The sequence below is a fragment of the Aquila chrysaetos genome, chromosome 6, assembly GCF_900496995.4.
Source record: "Aquila chrysaetos chrysaetos chromosome 6, bAquChr1.4, whole genome shotgun sequence".
NCBI lineage: Eukaryota > Metazoa > Chordata > Aves > Accipitriformes > Accipitridae > Aquila > Aquila chrysaetos.
Window position 1 is genome coordinate 8,711,571 of NC_044009.1, and position 16,069 is coordinate 8,727,639.

General features: G+C 57.8%; 1 protein-coding gene across 1 annotated transcript; it reads left to right on the top strand.

The window, feature by feature from the left end:
- The first annotated feature begins 3,686 nt into the window (after positions 1-3,686).
- LOC115343191 (zinc finger protein 362-like) lies at positions 3,687-15,659 on the top strand. The gene is given in 11 exon segments (XM_030018829.2): positions 3,687-3,750; positions 5,423-5,449; positions 5,557-5,641; positions 11,288-11,327; positions 11,329-11,352; positions 11,506-11,752; positions 11,918-12,239; positions 12,339-12,563; positions 13,800-13,878; positions 14,013-14,171; positions 14,264-15,659. Coding segments are annotated over 11 exon segments (1,335 nt in total). The 5' UTR covers positions 3,687-3,740; the 3' UTR covers positions 14,381-15,659.
- The last annotated feature ends 410 nt before the right edge of the window (positions 15,660-16,069 follow it).

The window sequence follows — 16,069 nt, forward strand, 5'->3', positions numbered from 1 at the left end:
TGGTATGCGTGCCTCCATCCCGGCACAGCTTTTCCCCTCGCCAGAGCCAAGGCGGAGCGCCGGGAGCGTCCCTTGCCTTTTGAGACCTCCTGTTACTGGAGCCCATCGGCTCACCGGGGTTTAAGCCAGGCCTGGCTAGGCTTGGTTTAAGGATCCCCCTCCTAAGGGTGCTGCAGGGAGAGGAGTTTAGCCAAAGCCCCCGCAACCCCTCCACGAAGAGCACTGAGGATGCACAAAGCCGCCCCACGCTGGCACTTTTCATCTCCTAAGTGCTTTGCAAACATTAACTAATTAATCCTAATTAACTCATTACCTAATTAGAACCAAACAGCCCTCCCATTTGCAGGGAGAAGGGAAACTCATGCACCTTCTTTCTGCCCCCACCCCAAAACCTCCACTGGCTTAATGCCAGCGTCAGCGAGGACCTCGGCACCCGGCCCTCCTGATCGCCGTGAATCCGGAGTGAAAAACCCACTTTATGGGTTCGCTAACCCCGAGAAGCTGGGAATGAGGATTTTCACCCGTCTGGCCCAAGCAGCACTGGGAACACCGGCATTACCAACACCCGGCATGCCCACCAATCGTGGTGGAACCTCCTCCAGGGCAGGCAGTGGATGCTTTCACCAGCTTTTTATCACAAATGAGGGATTTCTTGCGAAGGAAACGAGCGGGCGATCGGGACAGAGGAGTTTCGGAGAGGCATTTCCCAAAGGATTTCCTGCCTGGTGTCCCACAGTCGGGGACAAAGACTTTGGGGACACTGAAAAAGCTGGCTGGGAGCCCCGCGTCGCCCCTCGGGGACCACGTTTTCCCATTGGGACATCCCAGGTTGCCCTCCATAAACATCTCCCTTTCTCCAGCGAGTCAACCAGAGGGGATTTACAAAGCGCTGGCGCTGTGCAGGACGGATCCAGCTTCACGGTGATGCTGAAATGAGAAGGAGCTGCCGTTCCAGGGGGGAGCGCACAGGTGTAGCAGCCCCGCAGCTTTGCCGAAACCTCCACGGCGGTAATTTACGGTGGTGGTTTACCTCCGCTCCTGCTTTCTCCTCCTTTTAATCGCGGTCGGATCTATCCCAGGGGCAAAACCAGTCTTGGAACCATATTTTTTCGGAAGGCGAGTGCTTATTTCCTCCATTTTGCAACCCAGGATGGAGACGGGCACGGTTTTATTATTATTATTTTTTTTTTTTTTTATCCCTGCATACCAACTACCTCCCCAGGAAAGGGGCCCCTTTCCCACACCCAAGATTAAATCCACCCAACGTAGGGTCGGAAAAAAAGCCCGGAGCGTTGCTTATCTTAGCCAGTCTCAACAAGGACGGTCCCAGATGTTCACCAAACCTTGATGGACTCCCCCGAAACTTAGGGGTGACCCACACCGTGTCCTCCCGCTGCAGATTTGGGGTTGGACAACCCCCTCAGAAGTCAAGAATCACTTAAAATGGTGCAGAGGTTTAAAACCACTGGTTTCATAATCACGGAAAAAAAAAAATCCCAGCAGCCGAAAGCCCCAGCGCTGCGGCAGAAGTGAAAGCACCGATGAAAATAAACCCAAGAAGGGGGAACTTGGTGGTATCGGGGATGAACACCGGTGGCTTAAGGGACATCAGGGAAGCTCCAAGATGTTCCAGTCTCTCCTGGTGTCCCGTTTTGGGGTGACACCAGTGTTGAGTGGCAACTGCTAGGTGTCAACATCTGAAAATCAGATTAAAGGGGAGTTTTCGAGCTGCTGGCTCAGGTTCTCGGTTAAGTCATGGATAATTAATGGATCTGGGGACCTTCCAAGATGGAGAAATGTTGGGTGATAGGGGGATCTCAGGCCAGCTAGCTGCTGGTGGTGCTAAAGAAGCGGTGGGGATGTGGGTAGGGGACATGGCCAGACCTGAGAGGTCACTGGGCGGAGAGGGTGACAGCACCTCTGCCCCAGCACCATCACCTTGGCCAGGACCTTCCCCAGACTCTTCATGCCCCTCCACTCACCCAGGGCAGCTGCAGATGGATGCCCACACCTCAGTGGGGACCTCTTGGAAGCTCATCCCATCCCATCCCATCCCATCCCATCCCATCCCATCCCATCCCATCCCGTCCCATCCTTGGTCCTTCCCCATTCCCCACCTCTCTCTTGGAGGCATCGTCAGATTTGTTAATTATGGGTCTGCCCGTTCAGGGCATCCCCCTCCTCTCCATCACCCTCTGTGATGGAGCATTTTGGGAAAGTGTGAAAAAAATCCCGTTTGGGTTTTTTTTTCATTATTTTTAAATTGGAAACTCAGAAGCACCATCATCCCCTGGACCTTGGGGAAGAAGGAGGGGAACCAGGTGGGATTTGCCCCCCATTTCCTTCCCCTGTGGGCTGTATCTGCTGATTTAGGGCATGGGGCTGAGATGGGGGACACATGGATAAAATGATAAAAAAACAGAGAGATAAATTTATGTTTTTAAAAAAAGGGATTATCCCCAAAAGGGATGTGGGGAGGAGAAAACAAACAGGGAGGCCCAAGGGGTTGCCAAAGCTGGGGGGTTTGGGGAGACCCCCTGGGGGGCTGCAGAGACACACAGAGGGGATGGGGAGACGCTGAGATGGGAGGGAGACCCTGAGAGGGGCTGGGGAGCCCCCAGGGAAATGGGGGGGACCCTCAGGGGACCGAAGAGGTACCGGGAGGACTGGGGAGGGGGCAGAGTCCCCGAGGGGGCTGCAAAGACCCACAAAGGGGCTGGGGGGGGCAAAGTGGGGGGTGACACCTGAGGGGGGCTATGGGGCTACAGAGGCAGAGAGAGGGGCTGGGGGGGAACTGGGGGGGAGGGGCTGAGGGGACATTGGGTCTGAGGAGAATTGGGGGGGCTGAGGGGATCCAGGGGGGCTGAGAAGAATTGGGGGGGCTGAGGAGAATCGGGGGGCTGAGGGGAATTGAGGGAAGCTGAGGAGAATTGGGGGGGGCCTGAGGAGACCTGGGAGTGCTGAAGAGATTGGGGGGGGGGCGAGGAGAACTGAGGGAGCTGAGGGGATCTGGGGGGGGCTGAGGAGAATTGGGGAGGCTATGGGGAATCAGGGGACGCTGAGGGGATCCAAGGGGGTTGAGAAGAATTGGGGAGCTGAGGGGAATCGGGGGGCTGAGGGGAATTGAGGGAAGCTGAGGAGAATTGGGGGGGGCCTGAGGAGACCTGGGAGTGCTGAAGAGATTGGGGGGAGGGCGAGGAGAACTGAGGGAGCTGAGGGGATCCGGGGGGGCTGAGGAGAATTGGGGAGGCTATGGGGAATCAGGGGACGCTGAGGGGATCCAAGGGGGTTGAGAAGAATTGGGGGGGCTGAGGAGAATCGGGGAGCTGAGGGGAATCGGGGGGCTGAGGAGACCTGGGAGTGCTGAAGAGATGGGGGGGCCGAGGAGAACTGAGGGAGCTGAGGGGATCCGGGGGGGCTGAGGGCATCCAGGGAGGGCTGAGGAGACCTGGGAAGGCTGAGGAGATCTGGGGGGGGGGAGGGGGGGCTCTGAGGAGATTTGGGGGGGGGACCGCGGAGGACCTGAGGACCCAGTGCCCTGTAGGACCCCCCCGAATCTCCCCGTCCCCCCCCCCACCGTCTAACGAGGCGGGGGGGGGTGAAGGCGGCGCCGGCGGCCGGGCCCGCCGCGTCCCGGGGCTGGGCGGGCGGTGGCGGGGGCGGGCGCGGGGGCGGGCGGGCGGCGCGGGGCGCCCATCTTCCTCCGTGCGGCGGAGCCGGCGGGACGCGGCGGGGGCAGCATGGCTGTTGGTATAGGAAGTGTCTTTTTTTTTTTACTCCCCCCCCCCCCTTTTTTTTCCCCTCTTCCCTTCCTTCCCCCCCCCTTGCCCCCCCCCATCCATCCCTCCAAAACACCTCAACCCCCTCCCGCAACCCCCCCCCTTCACCCCGGGTACGCGCGGGGGGACACACACGGCCCCACACCCCCCCCCCCCCGCGCTGCGTTTTGGGTTTTGGTTTTTTTTAATTATTTAAATTATTTTTTATTCTTTTTTTTTTACATTTTTTTTTCCTCACCCCCCCCTCCTTCCCCTCCTCGCAGATCTGCAGAATATGGCGTCCCCGTCCTAGCGTTTTAAAAATAAGCCGGGGCTGCCATTTTTGTTTTCCTTTTGTCTGCGAATTTTAATAAAACCGTCTGAGAATGTGGGAGAGGCGGCGGATGAAGGGGGGGGGGGAAGCTCCCGGCCGGGCCAACCCCCCCCCCCCCCAAACCCCCCCTTCCATCCCCATCCCCCGGCCTTTTTGTCTGCAAAAAAAAAAAAAAAAAAAAAAAGGCCACCCCCCCACCATCTCCCCTCCCAGGTCGAGGATTTCAACTTCACTTAACGCCAAACTTCGCCTTTTTTCCACCTCTTTTTTTATTATTATTACTATTTTATTTTTACCACCCCCACCCCCCCCCACTTTGCCGAGGAGGAAGAAGAAGGAAAAGGGGGGGGGGAAGGGGGAAAAAGGAGGGGGACATCCAGGAAAATACCCGTTTTGCTGGATTTTCTCTTTTTCTCTCCCTCTGGATGGTCTAATGGAAAAGTTAATTGCAGCCGAATGTACCTATTTTTGTGGATGTTGCATGTTGGGGGGGGGCATTTGCTTTATTTATTCATGGCTTTTTTCTTAACACAGGGGGTGGCGGAAGAAGCACGGGGGGGTGGTTATTATTATTATTATAATTTTCATTCCTTCCCCCCCCCCCCCCCTTTTTTCTTCCTTTCCTCTCTTTCCGCATTAACCGGTTTTGTCTAGAAAGTGGTCTCGCTGGCTGGAAGGTCTAACGGGGGAATATTTTTGCATCGCGCTTTGGCAGGAATGCGGCAGCCTTAGCGAGGGACCCAAATTTCCGTGGCGGTGCTTAGAGAGGTCTGTCTGTCTGCCTGGACGTATATTTAGCCATATACTATTTATACATCCATAATCTCCCGGCCACGTCGGGGGCCCGGGGGGGAGCTTAGAGCCGGCGTGGTCGTGGCGAAGCCGGACGAAGATGCGTTTTAACCCAGGAATGATTAATTTGCCGATTTTGTTTCTTTTTCTCCAGCAAATACCCTGCAAGGTTGGAGGATGCTCCTTGGTTTTTTTTTTTTTTTTTCACCCGGCCCCACGGTCCTTGGGACATCAGCCGGGTTTTTTAATCTGGGGAGGATGGAGCGGGCGATAGCGGCTTTGAGCCCGAGGCCTTTGAGATTATAAAGTGATATTTTAGCAGAGAGGTAAAAAAGTTTTCGGTTCCTCCCGGCGTGCAATTTGCCGAGAGGCGGAGGGTCCGGGGCGAGGGGATGGATTTCAACCCCGATTTTCCAGCCAGTTCCCCATCCCTCGGCTTCGCAGGCAGCTTGGGGGTGAGCTGGGCTAAAAAAACAAAACAAAACAAAACATTGCTTTTTTTTTTTCTTTTTTTTTTTTTTTCTCTCTCTATTTTCAGGAAAAACCCCACGTTCCCACGGGTCGGGTAGGTCGGAGCCGCTTCGCTTTTGTTCCTCCGCTCTGGGATCTCGCGTGCCGGGGGCTGGCGGTGGGTTCGGGGTGTGTGAAGTTGTCCTCCTTGTCCCCCCGTAGAAAAACGCCCCGCGTGCAGCACCCGGTCTCAGCTAGAGCTGGAGATGGACGCGGATAAGGGGAAGCAGCGCCAGTACTCGCAGAGGTGGGCATGCCGGCTTTATTGAGGGGACCTGAGAAAAAAACCCCTATACATACATATATATATATATATTTACAGTGTAAATTAATGTATATACGCTTAATATGTGTATGCATGTAATTATATATATGCATATAAATATAATATACATATATGCACATAATAATATAGGTATTATCATGTGCATGTAAGTATTTATATATAAGTGGGGGCAGATTCTGGCCCTCCCTGGGGGATTTTGGGGGGGTGCGGGGGGCCACCTGCCCACCCCCTCTGCGGGGAGGGGACTGGATCCAGCGGCAGAGGGGACCCCGCTCACGGCGTAAGTGTGACCACTTGAAATTTCCATTTTAAGATACGTGTATTTATGTGTGTAAAATAATCTTTTTCTCCCTCGACCCCCCCCCCCCCCCCCCCTTAATTTATTTTCCCCTTAAAAAAATGTGGATTTTTGGTCGGCGGGTGCGATGTCATAAGTGCATGTTGGATTCGGTGCGTGCTTGCTACGTCCTCGGGGCGAACCCCTGCTAAGCCACCCGTGCCTCGGTTTCCCCACCCGCCGGCATGCAGCGTCACCTGTGGGTGCTCTCCACGCACCCCCTTGCTACCGTGGGGCGGCCGGTTGCACCCTGAACTGGCTGATTCGTGGGTGCCAGCTTTGCCTTGTGGAGTGCCCAGCTGGTGTCTTTTAGGGGGGTGGGTGTATTTGGGGGTCTGGGGGAGCAGGTAACCCCACCCCAGCGCTGGGGAATGGTGTGATTTCTGGGGGACACAGGCCCCATGTTTGGCGCGAGCATCACCCCACAGGTGCCGGGTTTCCCTGTGGGCTGTCCCCGTGTCCCCTTCAGTAGGTCCCATCGGTGATGGGATGGACAGACAGCGTTTCGACCCTGAGGATTTGGGGTTGCGCCGCCTCGGCCCCCATCTTTTGGCAGCATTGCCTCCCTGGTTCCCCCCTCCTTCATCCTCGGGGTGGGGGGCACAACACGGTGGTCCCCAGCGTGGCTTTGCCTCCCCTTTTGCTTCACGCCGGTACTTGGCTCCTCGTCCCTCTGCCCGCGGACCCCCTTTCCCATGCAGGGACCCCCATACCAGGATGGGGTTTATGCCAGGGCTCATTTTGGGTTGGTTTTGCTGAAAATCCGAAGGAGAAACACCAGTTAACGGCCCTTCGGGGGGCGGAAACGTGGGGTTTAATTGGTTCCATCTTGGGTGAATTCTTCTGGCGCGCAGTCTGCCCCCCCTCCCTGAGCGATGGGGATTTTGGGTCTCGCCCGTCGTTCCTGCTTCCCTGGCCTCGCCTGCCTTCTGCCACCTCTGCTTTGGGGTAAATCCCTCCCGGATGAGGACAATCTGAGTGGGGAGGGATGCGGGTTCCCCAAGGATGGAAGCAGGATGGTGCCGGATGCCCCTTCCCACCCCCGCGGCTCTGGGATGGGGTTTTTGAGGGCACTCGCTTTCCCTCGAAAAACCCTCCTGCTCCAGGCAAACTTCGCTTGCACATTGGGGGAAGGCTGTCCTTGGGGGGGGAGAGGGGCTGTGGCCTTGTGTTTTGGGGGAAAACTGAGGCACGGTGCAGGGCAGAGCCTGGTTCTGCCCTCGCCCAGCCACAGGAGGTGGCAGGGACACGGCTACGCCAGCGTCACTGTCCCCCGTCTGTCCCATGGTAGTGAGGGCGTGCTGGCATTTGGGAGGGGGGTTTGACACGCAGGGGATCTCCACCCCGCTTGGCTGTCACTCGCTGCGCCGTCTCGGGCCGCCATCGGCTTTCCTGCGCTCGCCGCTTGGCATGGGGAGGGGGGATCTCTGCCCCGATGCTCTCGCCGGGACCCTCGGGGACAGGACACTGCGGTTGGGGACACCGAGGGCTCGGCTTCTCACTCGGTCCTGGGCATGTTTAGGCACTCCGACCACCGCTCCGGTCACCCCAAATCCCTCCCCTCGCCTCCCACTCACCCCGTTTGCCGGCTGTACTGGGTCGGTGATCATTCGCCGTCCTCAGGGTTGCCGGTACCCGGGAGCTGCCCCCTTTCTTTTGGCGGTGCCGTGAAAAGAAATCTCTTGTTTCTTTTTATTTCAGCGAAGGCGAGACAGAGAGGGCTGCCAAGGTAGAGGCGTTCCCTAGAGAACTGTAGCTTGACTTAGCGGCAGTTGGGTAGGAAGTTGGAAGGCTCTAGTGAGCTCGTGCCCACCCGTGCCATCATCTACCTCCCATCAATCTGGAGCCTCATCGACACGTCTCCCCAGGCAGCTGCGGCCACCTGGCTTCTGAGGCCAGCCTGTGAGTACCAAAACACCGGCGTCTGACCATATCTCGCCACCGCCGACCCCTCGCTGCCGCCGCCGCACCCCTTTCCCCTTCGGCATCCCCCCTCGCCCTGGCTTGCCGGCTTCTCACGCTCTCTTCCTTCCCCGTGGGTGCGGAGGGGATGATTTTTGTGTCTTTTTAGGGTCACCTGAGATGCTGCTGCTTCCGCCCTTCACCCGGTTGAGCGGCAATGCCGGGTACCGCGCCGTTCTGTGGGAATTCAGGGTTCAGCCCCTGTTTTTGGGGCTCCGCGCATCTTCCTGCTTGCTCTTCTGACATCCCTCTCCTCCAGCCATGCCTGCTTGGGCAGCTGCGATGCTTTTTGCACCCACCCTTGTCCCCTGGGACAACCTTCGGCATCCCCTCAGCAAGAGTTGGTCAAATCCGGTGCCTGTGGAGGATGCCAGGGCTCTCCCACCCTGTGGTTTGGACCACAGGAACCTGTGCCGCTGGAGATCTGTTACCTGGGGGGGGGAGGTTCCCCCTGCCTGGCCAAAATTTGGGGAGCACGGAGAGTCCTAACATGCCCCCTTTGCCCCTCCTGCCCTGCAGAGCTGGGTCCCGCAGAGCCAGGGGGAGACGCGCTGCAGCATTCCCCACCCTTCATAATTTCCATTTTAATGGATTTTCTTCTTTTTTTTTTCTTTGCTGCATGTCAGCTTCCATTTTTCATAGTTAGCTGAGAATATAGAAAAAGGGACTTTTTATTTTTTTTTTTTTTTTCCATCTGCTTTATATCCCCTCCCGCTCTCTCCCCCAGCCATCCCAGCACTGGGAGAGGGAAAAGCCGCTCCCTCCGCTCCCTATAAAATACCGCACGATTTTGTAACGTTAAATCGGGACAGGAACAGGGATTTTTTTGGGGCACGCCAACCATTCCTTTCCTCTTTATTCTGGGCAGGTTCATCAAGCTCTGAGCGCAGTGGTTTTGCAAATAATTTGTAATTTTATTTAATAAAACCTCCTCAGGTGGAGGCAGGGGGAGGGAGATACACAGGATATTTGCTCTTTCCTTCCCAAAATGCCCTTCGTGCTGTGTCCTGGGGATGGTTTGGCAGCCATGCCGGTGGTTTCAATCCTTCTTGGTGCCACCAATGGCTCCGGTGGAGCCTGGCACGCTATTGGGACAGGGAACAGGACTGATGGATGGATGGACAGATAGACGGGAAGGACGGAGGTCGCAGAGCACCTGCTGTGACGGGGGAGCAGCTCCAAAAAACCCTTTTCTAATCAAAGCTCCGGCTTCCTGTTTTCCCACGCCGCGGGGCTGCTGCCAGCTGAGTCGGGGCAGTGGGGTTTGTGCCGGGGTCCTTGGCCACCTCAGGGGGGGACCCGGAGCCCTTCTGCCTGTACTTCTCTGTCTGCCTGCTGCCCGCTTTCCTGCCTGCCTCCATCATGAGGGCTTTTCCCTGCCACTACCTCCTCTTTCGGCCCTGTCTCCCAGTGCACTGGCCCCTCGTGCCATCATCCCGGAGCCCCCCATCCCATCTTCATCATCCTGAGCGGTCTTATATATATATATACGTAGCTGGTGGGTAAACTCACAACGTGGGTGGCTTGCGGGTACATATATAATCTATATAAAATAGCCGGTGGCGGGTGTGTACGCGTATGGGAAAGTGCATTTAATAGCCCCAGCAATTTCCCTTTCTGTGCGCACAGGCGTGGCACGGAGCAGGACTCCCGGCTCTGCCTTTTGCCTGCCTGCGCCGCAGAGAGGGGGGTAAATACGGCGGATGGAGAGAAAATGCGGGGGAAAATCGTGCCTGGGGATATTGCGAGGATCCGGGGTCCGCTTTCACTTGAAAAAGCCAAAATTTGGTGCATGGGCGGCTGGGAGGTGACATGGCACGGTTCAAGGCAGGGAAGGGGAGTTTCCGAAGCTGGTCAGGATGCTCAGTGTCCGGGTGGTCTCCTGGCCTGGCTGCAGCGTTGGGGTCTGCCATGTGAAATGGCTCCCGTTCCTTGGTGCTGCCTACAGCCACCGGCGCGTCAGTCTGAGTCGCCCAAAAAACACGCCTTGTCCTGTGCCGTGCTGCTCCGTATTGCGAGGGTCAGGCTGTCCCCCACTCTGTGCCTCAGTTTCCCCCAAAAAACAAACCTGGAGGGGTCCAGCCCGTGGCTCTTTCTCAGGCTGGGGTGGCCATATGGGTGCTAAGTCCCCGGTGGAACCAGGAGCTTTTGCTGGGTGCTGCCCACCCGCCTACAGAGAGCTCAGAGTCTGATTTAAACCGAGGGGCAGCAAGTGAGTGTGATGAGGAGGAGGAGGAAGGCTCATCGTCCCATCCCACCCCGAGGCTGCTTTTTTCTGTGGGAGCAGGGATGCTCCCGGGTGACACCGGCACGGTTCGGAGGAGGCTGCCCATCCAGCAAACGCAGGACTGTGGCTGGCTCTGCGCAGCTGTGACCCGGGGCTCTCCGTGCCTCAGTTTCCCCAGCTGCCAGTGCTCTGCTGTAGGCACCTTGCCCCCAAATCCCACCACCCCAAAGGCTTTTGGGGACGCGGTTTGCTGGAGGCACTGGTCTAGTTTCTCTCAGGATCCCAGCTGTGGCCTGGTTTATATTACAGACGGGAGCTCCTCGGGGACCTCTCCTATACATTCCACCAGGGTCCCTTATACACTTTACCCTTAAACACCCCCGTAACGAGGTTTGCCGGCACGGCGATGCCTGTTTACGCCCGGCCGTTACGCTGCTGTCGTTTTCTTGCCGTCCCCCTTTCAGATGTTTTCTATTACCCAAAGATGGATTTAGAATTAATTTTCCCAACGTGTTTAAGTGTCTCTATAAATCTCCCGGCCCCGCTGCAGCCGGGTTTTCTTGCCGAGCTGCCCGCCGACATCGTAGGTCGCTTCACTTGGGATCGGGGGTGGCTTTTTTCAGGGGGCGGGGTGGGATACAGCCAGGGTTGGCTTTGGGTTCGATGTGCCGTCGTCGTTGTGCTCGCCCTCGCTCCCGCGGCAGCGTCCCGTCCGCCTCTGTAATCCCTCCTGGAGATACCTCCAGGGCTTGGGAGACTTGGGGTTTTTTTTCCGCAAATCCTGCCCCCCCCCCCCACCCCCCCGCCAAATTGCATCCTGCATCCTCGTTGGTGTTTTGGGGCCTTCGAGGTGCTCGGCATCACCCTGATCCTGCAGGAATTTTCAGCTGGGAAGATGCTTGGGAGGTTCCCTGGCCCTGCCTGCTCCCTGCCTGCTCCCTGCCCTCTTTTAGAGCCTGGGTATTGCTTTTTGGGGGGATGGTGGTGTTGGTGGGGTTTGAGCCCCGAGGGGAGGTGGGGGGTGTGTGTGTCTGTGGTGGCTGGTGCCACCCCCTAACCCCCCCCCCCTCTCTCCCTGCAGGATGGCGGAGCCTCGCTTCAACAACCCCTACTTCTGGCCGCCCCCCCCCCACCATGCCCAGCCAGGTAGGACCCCCCTCCCCGGCACCAGGACAGTGGGATTTTGGGGAGAAGGGAGGACAGACGGACGTGGGGGATGCCCCGGGGGGAGGCTGCGGGTGCCGGCTCCTCCGCCCCGACCCACCTCTTTGCTGCCTTCTCTTGCCCTCCCTCCACCAGCTGGACAACCTGGTCCTGATCAACAAAATCAAGGAGCAGTTGATGGCGGAGAAGATCCGACCCCCGCACTTGCCCCCCACCTCTGTGGCCTCCCAGCAGCCCCTCCTGGTGCCCCCCTCGCCCGCCGAAAGCAGCCAGTCCATCATGTCCCTCCCCAAACTGCAGCAGGTCCCGGGTCTCCACCCTCAAGCCGTCCCCCAGCCCGACGTGGCCCTGCACGCCCGACCGGCCACCAGCACCGTCACAGGTACTCTCACAGGGAGCGGGGGGGCGAGGGGGTGGGAGTTAGCGGCTCCCGGCAGTGCCACAGACATTTTGGGGAGGGTTCCCCCAATTTAGGATCTTGCTGTGAGAGAAGAGGGGAGGGTAGACCCCTTTAAAATTAACACCCCTCCTTTTCTTTGCCCGCCAGGGTTGGGGCTGGCTTCCCGTGCGCCAGCGGTCAGCACCTCCGAATCCAGCACGGGGACAGGGACCACCACCCCATCGACTCCCACCTCCACCAGCCAGAGCCGCCTCATCGCCTCCTCGCCCACCCTAATCTCAGGAATCACCAGCCCTCCCCTCCTCGACTCCATAAAGACAATCCAGGGCCACGGCTTGCTGGGGGCACCCAAGGCAGAACGAGGCCGTAAGAAGATCAAAGCGGAAAATCCCTCGGGACCGCCGGTCCTGGTGGTGCCCTATCCCATCCTGGCCTCGGGGGAGACCGCCAAAGAGGGAAAGACGTACAGGTAGGCACCCACCCACCCGCTCAGGGGGCCGGGGTGATGGTGGGGTCTCCCCCCAGCCCCAGCCTGGTCCCTGCGGGGTTCTCCCCCCACCCTCTCCAGGTGTAAGGTCTGCCCCTTGACGTTCTTCACCAAGTCGGAGATGCAGATCCACTCCAAGTCGCACACAGAGGCCAAGCCCCACAAGTGCCCCCATTGCTCCAAATCCTTTGCCAACGCCTCCTACCTGGCCCAGCACCTGCGCATCCACCTGGGTGTCAAACCGTACCACTGCTCCTACTGCGAGAAGTCTTTCCGCCAGCTGTCCCACCTCCAGCAGCACACCAGGTGAGGACACGGCGTCACCGTGGGGCTGGGGAGGGCCCCGGGAGGCTGTGGGGATGCCCTTCAGCCCCATCTTCCCTTAGAGGGTGGTGGGGCATCCACCCAGCATCTCTCACGCCATGCTCATTGTCCCCACCACCTTCTTCATCCCCACCATGCTCATCTGTTCCACCATGCCAATCCATCCCCACTGCCTTCATCAACCCCACCATAGTCATCATCTTCACCACCTTTATCGACCCCACCATGCTCATCATCGCCAGCACCTTCATTGATCCCACCATGCTCGTCACAGAATCATAGAATCATTTAGGTTGGAAAAGATCTTTAAGCTCATCGAGTCCAAACGTCATCCAGTCATCTCCAGCACCTTTATTGTCCCCATCACCTTCTTCATCCCTGCCATGCTCATCTGTCCCAGCCACGCTCATTGTCCCTACTGCCTTCGTCATCCCCACCACGCCCATCATCTCCAGCACCTTGTCTCCAGCACCTTCATTGACTCCACCACACTCATCATCTCCGCTACCTTCATTGAGCCCACCATACTCATCATTCCCACCACGCCAGTCTGTCCTGACCATGCCAGTCAGTCCCCACTGCCTTCATTGACCCCACCACGCTCATCTCCACCACCTTCATCAACCCCACCATGCTCATGATCTCCACTGCCTTCACTGAGCCCACAACGCTCATCCAACCCCACCATGCTCATCATCCCCACCACACCAATCTGTCCGCACCGTGCCAGTCAGTCCCCACTGCCTTCATTGTCCCCACCACACTCATCATCTCCAGCACCTCCTTCACCTTCATTGTCCCCACCACGCTCATCCATCTCTGCTGCACTCATTGTCCCCACCACCTTCTTCATCCCTGCCATGCTCATCCATCCCTGCCACACTTTACCATCCCCACTGCTTTCATCATGCCCACCGTGCCCATCATCTCCAGCACCTTGTCTCCACCACCTTCATTGACCTCAGCATGCTCATGATCTCCAACACCTTCATCATCTCCAAACCTCTTGGCTCCCAGCCCCGCGTCTCCCCCCCGTCCCCCATGCCCCACTGGGAGGCACCGACATCGCTGTGGCCGCCGCGGTCCCCATCCCTGGCGTGACCCCTCTCCACGTGGTGTGGGGACAGCGCTGGTCCCTGGCGGGGGGCTCTGGGGCTGGCACCTGGTGGGTGGGTGGGGAGAGGGGACGGTGACCTGACGTGTGTCCTCCCCCCCCAGAATCCACACCGGCGACAGACCCTACAAGTGCCCGCACCCTGGCTGCGAAAAGGCCTTCACGCAACTCTCCAACCTCCAGGTCAGCGCCCTGGGGGTCAGCGGTGGCGGGGAGTGGGGGGGGGGAGGCGAGAAACCCCGACACCCCCCCCCACCCCAGGGTGGGGAGGGCACAGGTGCAGCCGCTGCCGTAACCCCCCCCCCGCCATTCCGCAGTCTCACCAGCGACAGCACAACAAGGACAAGCCCTACAAGTGCCCCAACTGCTACCGGGCGTACACGGACTCGGCCTCGCTGCAGATCCACCTCTCGGCTCACGCCATCAAGCACGCCAAGGCCTACTGCTGCAGCATGTGCGGCCGCGCCTATACCTCGGTGAGCCGGGGGGGCACTGGGAATACCCCCCCAACCCCAAAAACACCCTCAGCCCCGGCTTTATCGCTTTCCTTCTCCTCCTCCTCCCGCAGGAGACCTATTTGATGAAGCACATGTCCAAACACACCGTGGTGGAACACCTGGTCAGCCAACACTCGCCGCAGAGGACGGAGTCACCCGGCATTCCCGTACGGATCTCCCTCATCTAACCGGGGACGCCTTCAGCATCGGTGGAGGGAAAACGTGGTGGGGGGGGATGTGTGTGTGAAAACAGGACACCCCCACATGGAGGAGGAAGAGGAGGAGGAAGAGGAAGCAAACCCAACCCGCAGCACCCCAGCCCTGGCCAGGAGCCCGGCGGGACGTGCCCGGGGCCGTGTCCCCCCCCTGCCCCCCCCCGCCAGCTCCGGGTCCCCGCAGGTTTGGTGACACCCAAAGACGGTTTCAGAGCACTTTGAATCTCTGCGGTTTGGTTTATTTTTTTTTTTTGGGGGGGGGGGGGGGTCGGGGGGAGGGGAGGTTTCTCCTCCTCGAGTCCCTGCCCCCCCTCCTCAGTTTTTGGATACAAATATATATATATATTTATTGGCCAAGAAGTTGGTGCTGCTAAGAACAGAAATAAGACCCAAAACGAACCGTGGATGGAGCAAAAAATGAAGCTGGGGGGGGGGGGGGGGGGTGTCCTCCCCCCCTTCCTGCCCTGCACCCCTGCCCCCCCCCCGGACTCTCCAGCGGGAGCAGACAGGACTCAGGCAGGGGACTGCAGCGGCCGCCACCTCCTTGGGGACATTTGGGGTTTATTTTTAACCATTTTGGGTTTTTTGCGGGGGGGGGGGCTCTTTTGAGGGAGAAGCCGGCAAGCAGAGTGGCGTCCCTCCGGGGCCGGATCTGACCCCCCCCCTATTCCCAGGATCCCCCAAAAATCCATCGGGGTGGGGTGGGAGGAGGAATCGCTTTGCCTTGTGCCTGCCGGCCCCGGGCGCCTGTACATAAACCCATGTATAGAGGCGGGGAGGGGGGGTCACGCCACTCCCCCCCCCCGCAGAGCCGCGACAAAAAACTCATCTATATTCTGTACTCTTTGGTTCCGGTTTTGGATATTAACTGTGTTATTTTTTTATACACTTTTTAAGCCTTAACTCATCGTTTATTTTGGGTTTTTTTCGCCAGGGTGTTTTATTTACCTTCTGTTTATTAATTTTTACCCCCCCCTCATTATTTTTTATTCCCCCCACCCCGATTCCTCGTTTCCCCCCTCGATGTTGTACGATACTCAATATTGTAATCTTTTTTGTCAGCATGTTAATACCGTGTAAATATGCCTCTTATACACTTAACACCCCCCCCCCCCCCCCCCGCCCTGTGGCTCCCCCCCCCCCCCAAGTTTTGGGGCTTTTTTTATTTTCCTCGATGGAAATCCAGGCCACGTGTCCCTAGAGCTAGTTCTTACCTTATTAAAAAAGGCGAAAAACAAAAAAAAAAAAAAAAGGAGAAAATGAAGAAGAAAAAGGCCTTCCCCCCCCCTGCCCCCCCGCCGCTGTCTTGCATTGTGGTTCACAGAGAAGCCGGGGGGGGGGGTGGGGGGTCGGGGGGGTGAAAATCCGTGGCCTCGCCGGGAGCGTTCACGGTGTCGAAAAGGAGTGAAACCCCCCAAAACCGGTGCCCATTTCCCAAAAAGAAAAAAAAGAAAAAAAAAAAAAGAAGAATAAAACAGAAAAAAAAAAATTTAATAAAAATCTGGGTTTGTTGTGTTTGTTGTGGGAGGTTAAAAAAAAAAAAAAAAAAAGACCGATAAAGGTGGGAACGGGTGAGCGAGGGGCTGGTAGCCGATGGCTGCTCTGGGCTACCGCAGGGACCTCCTGGTGGGAACAATGCTGGTGGCCCGGTCCCCGTGGGGC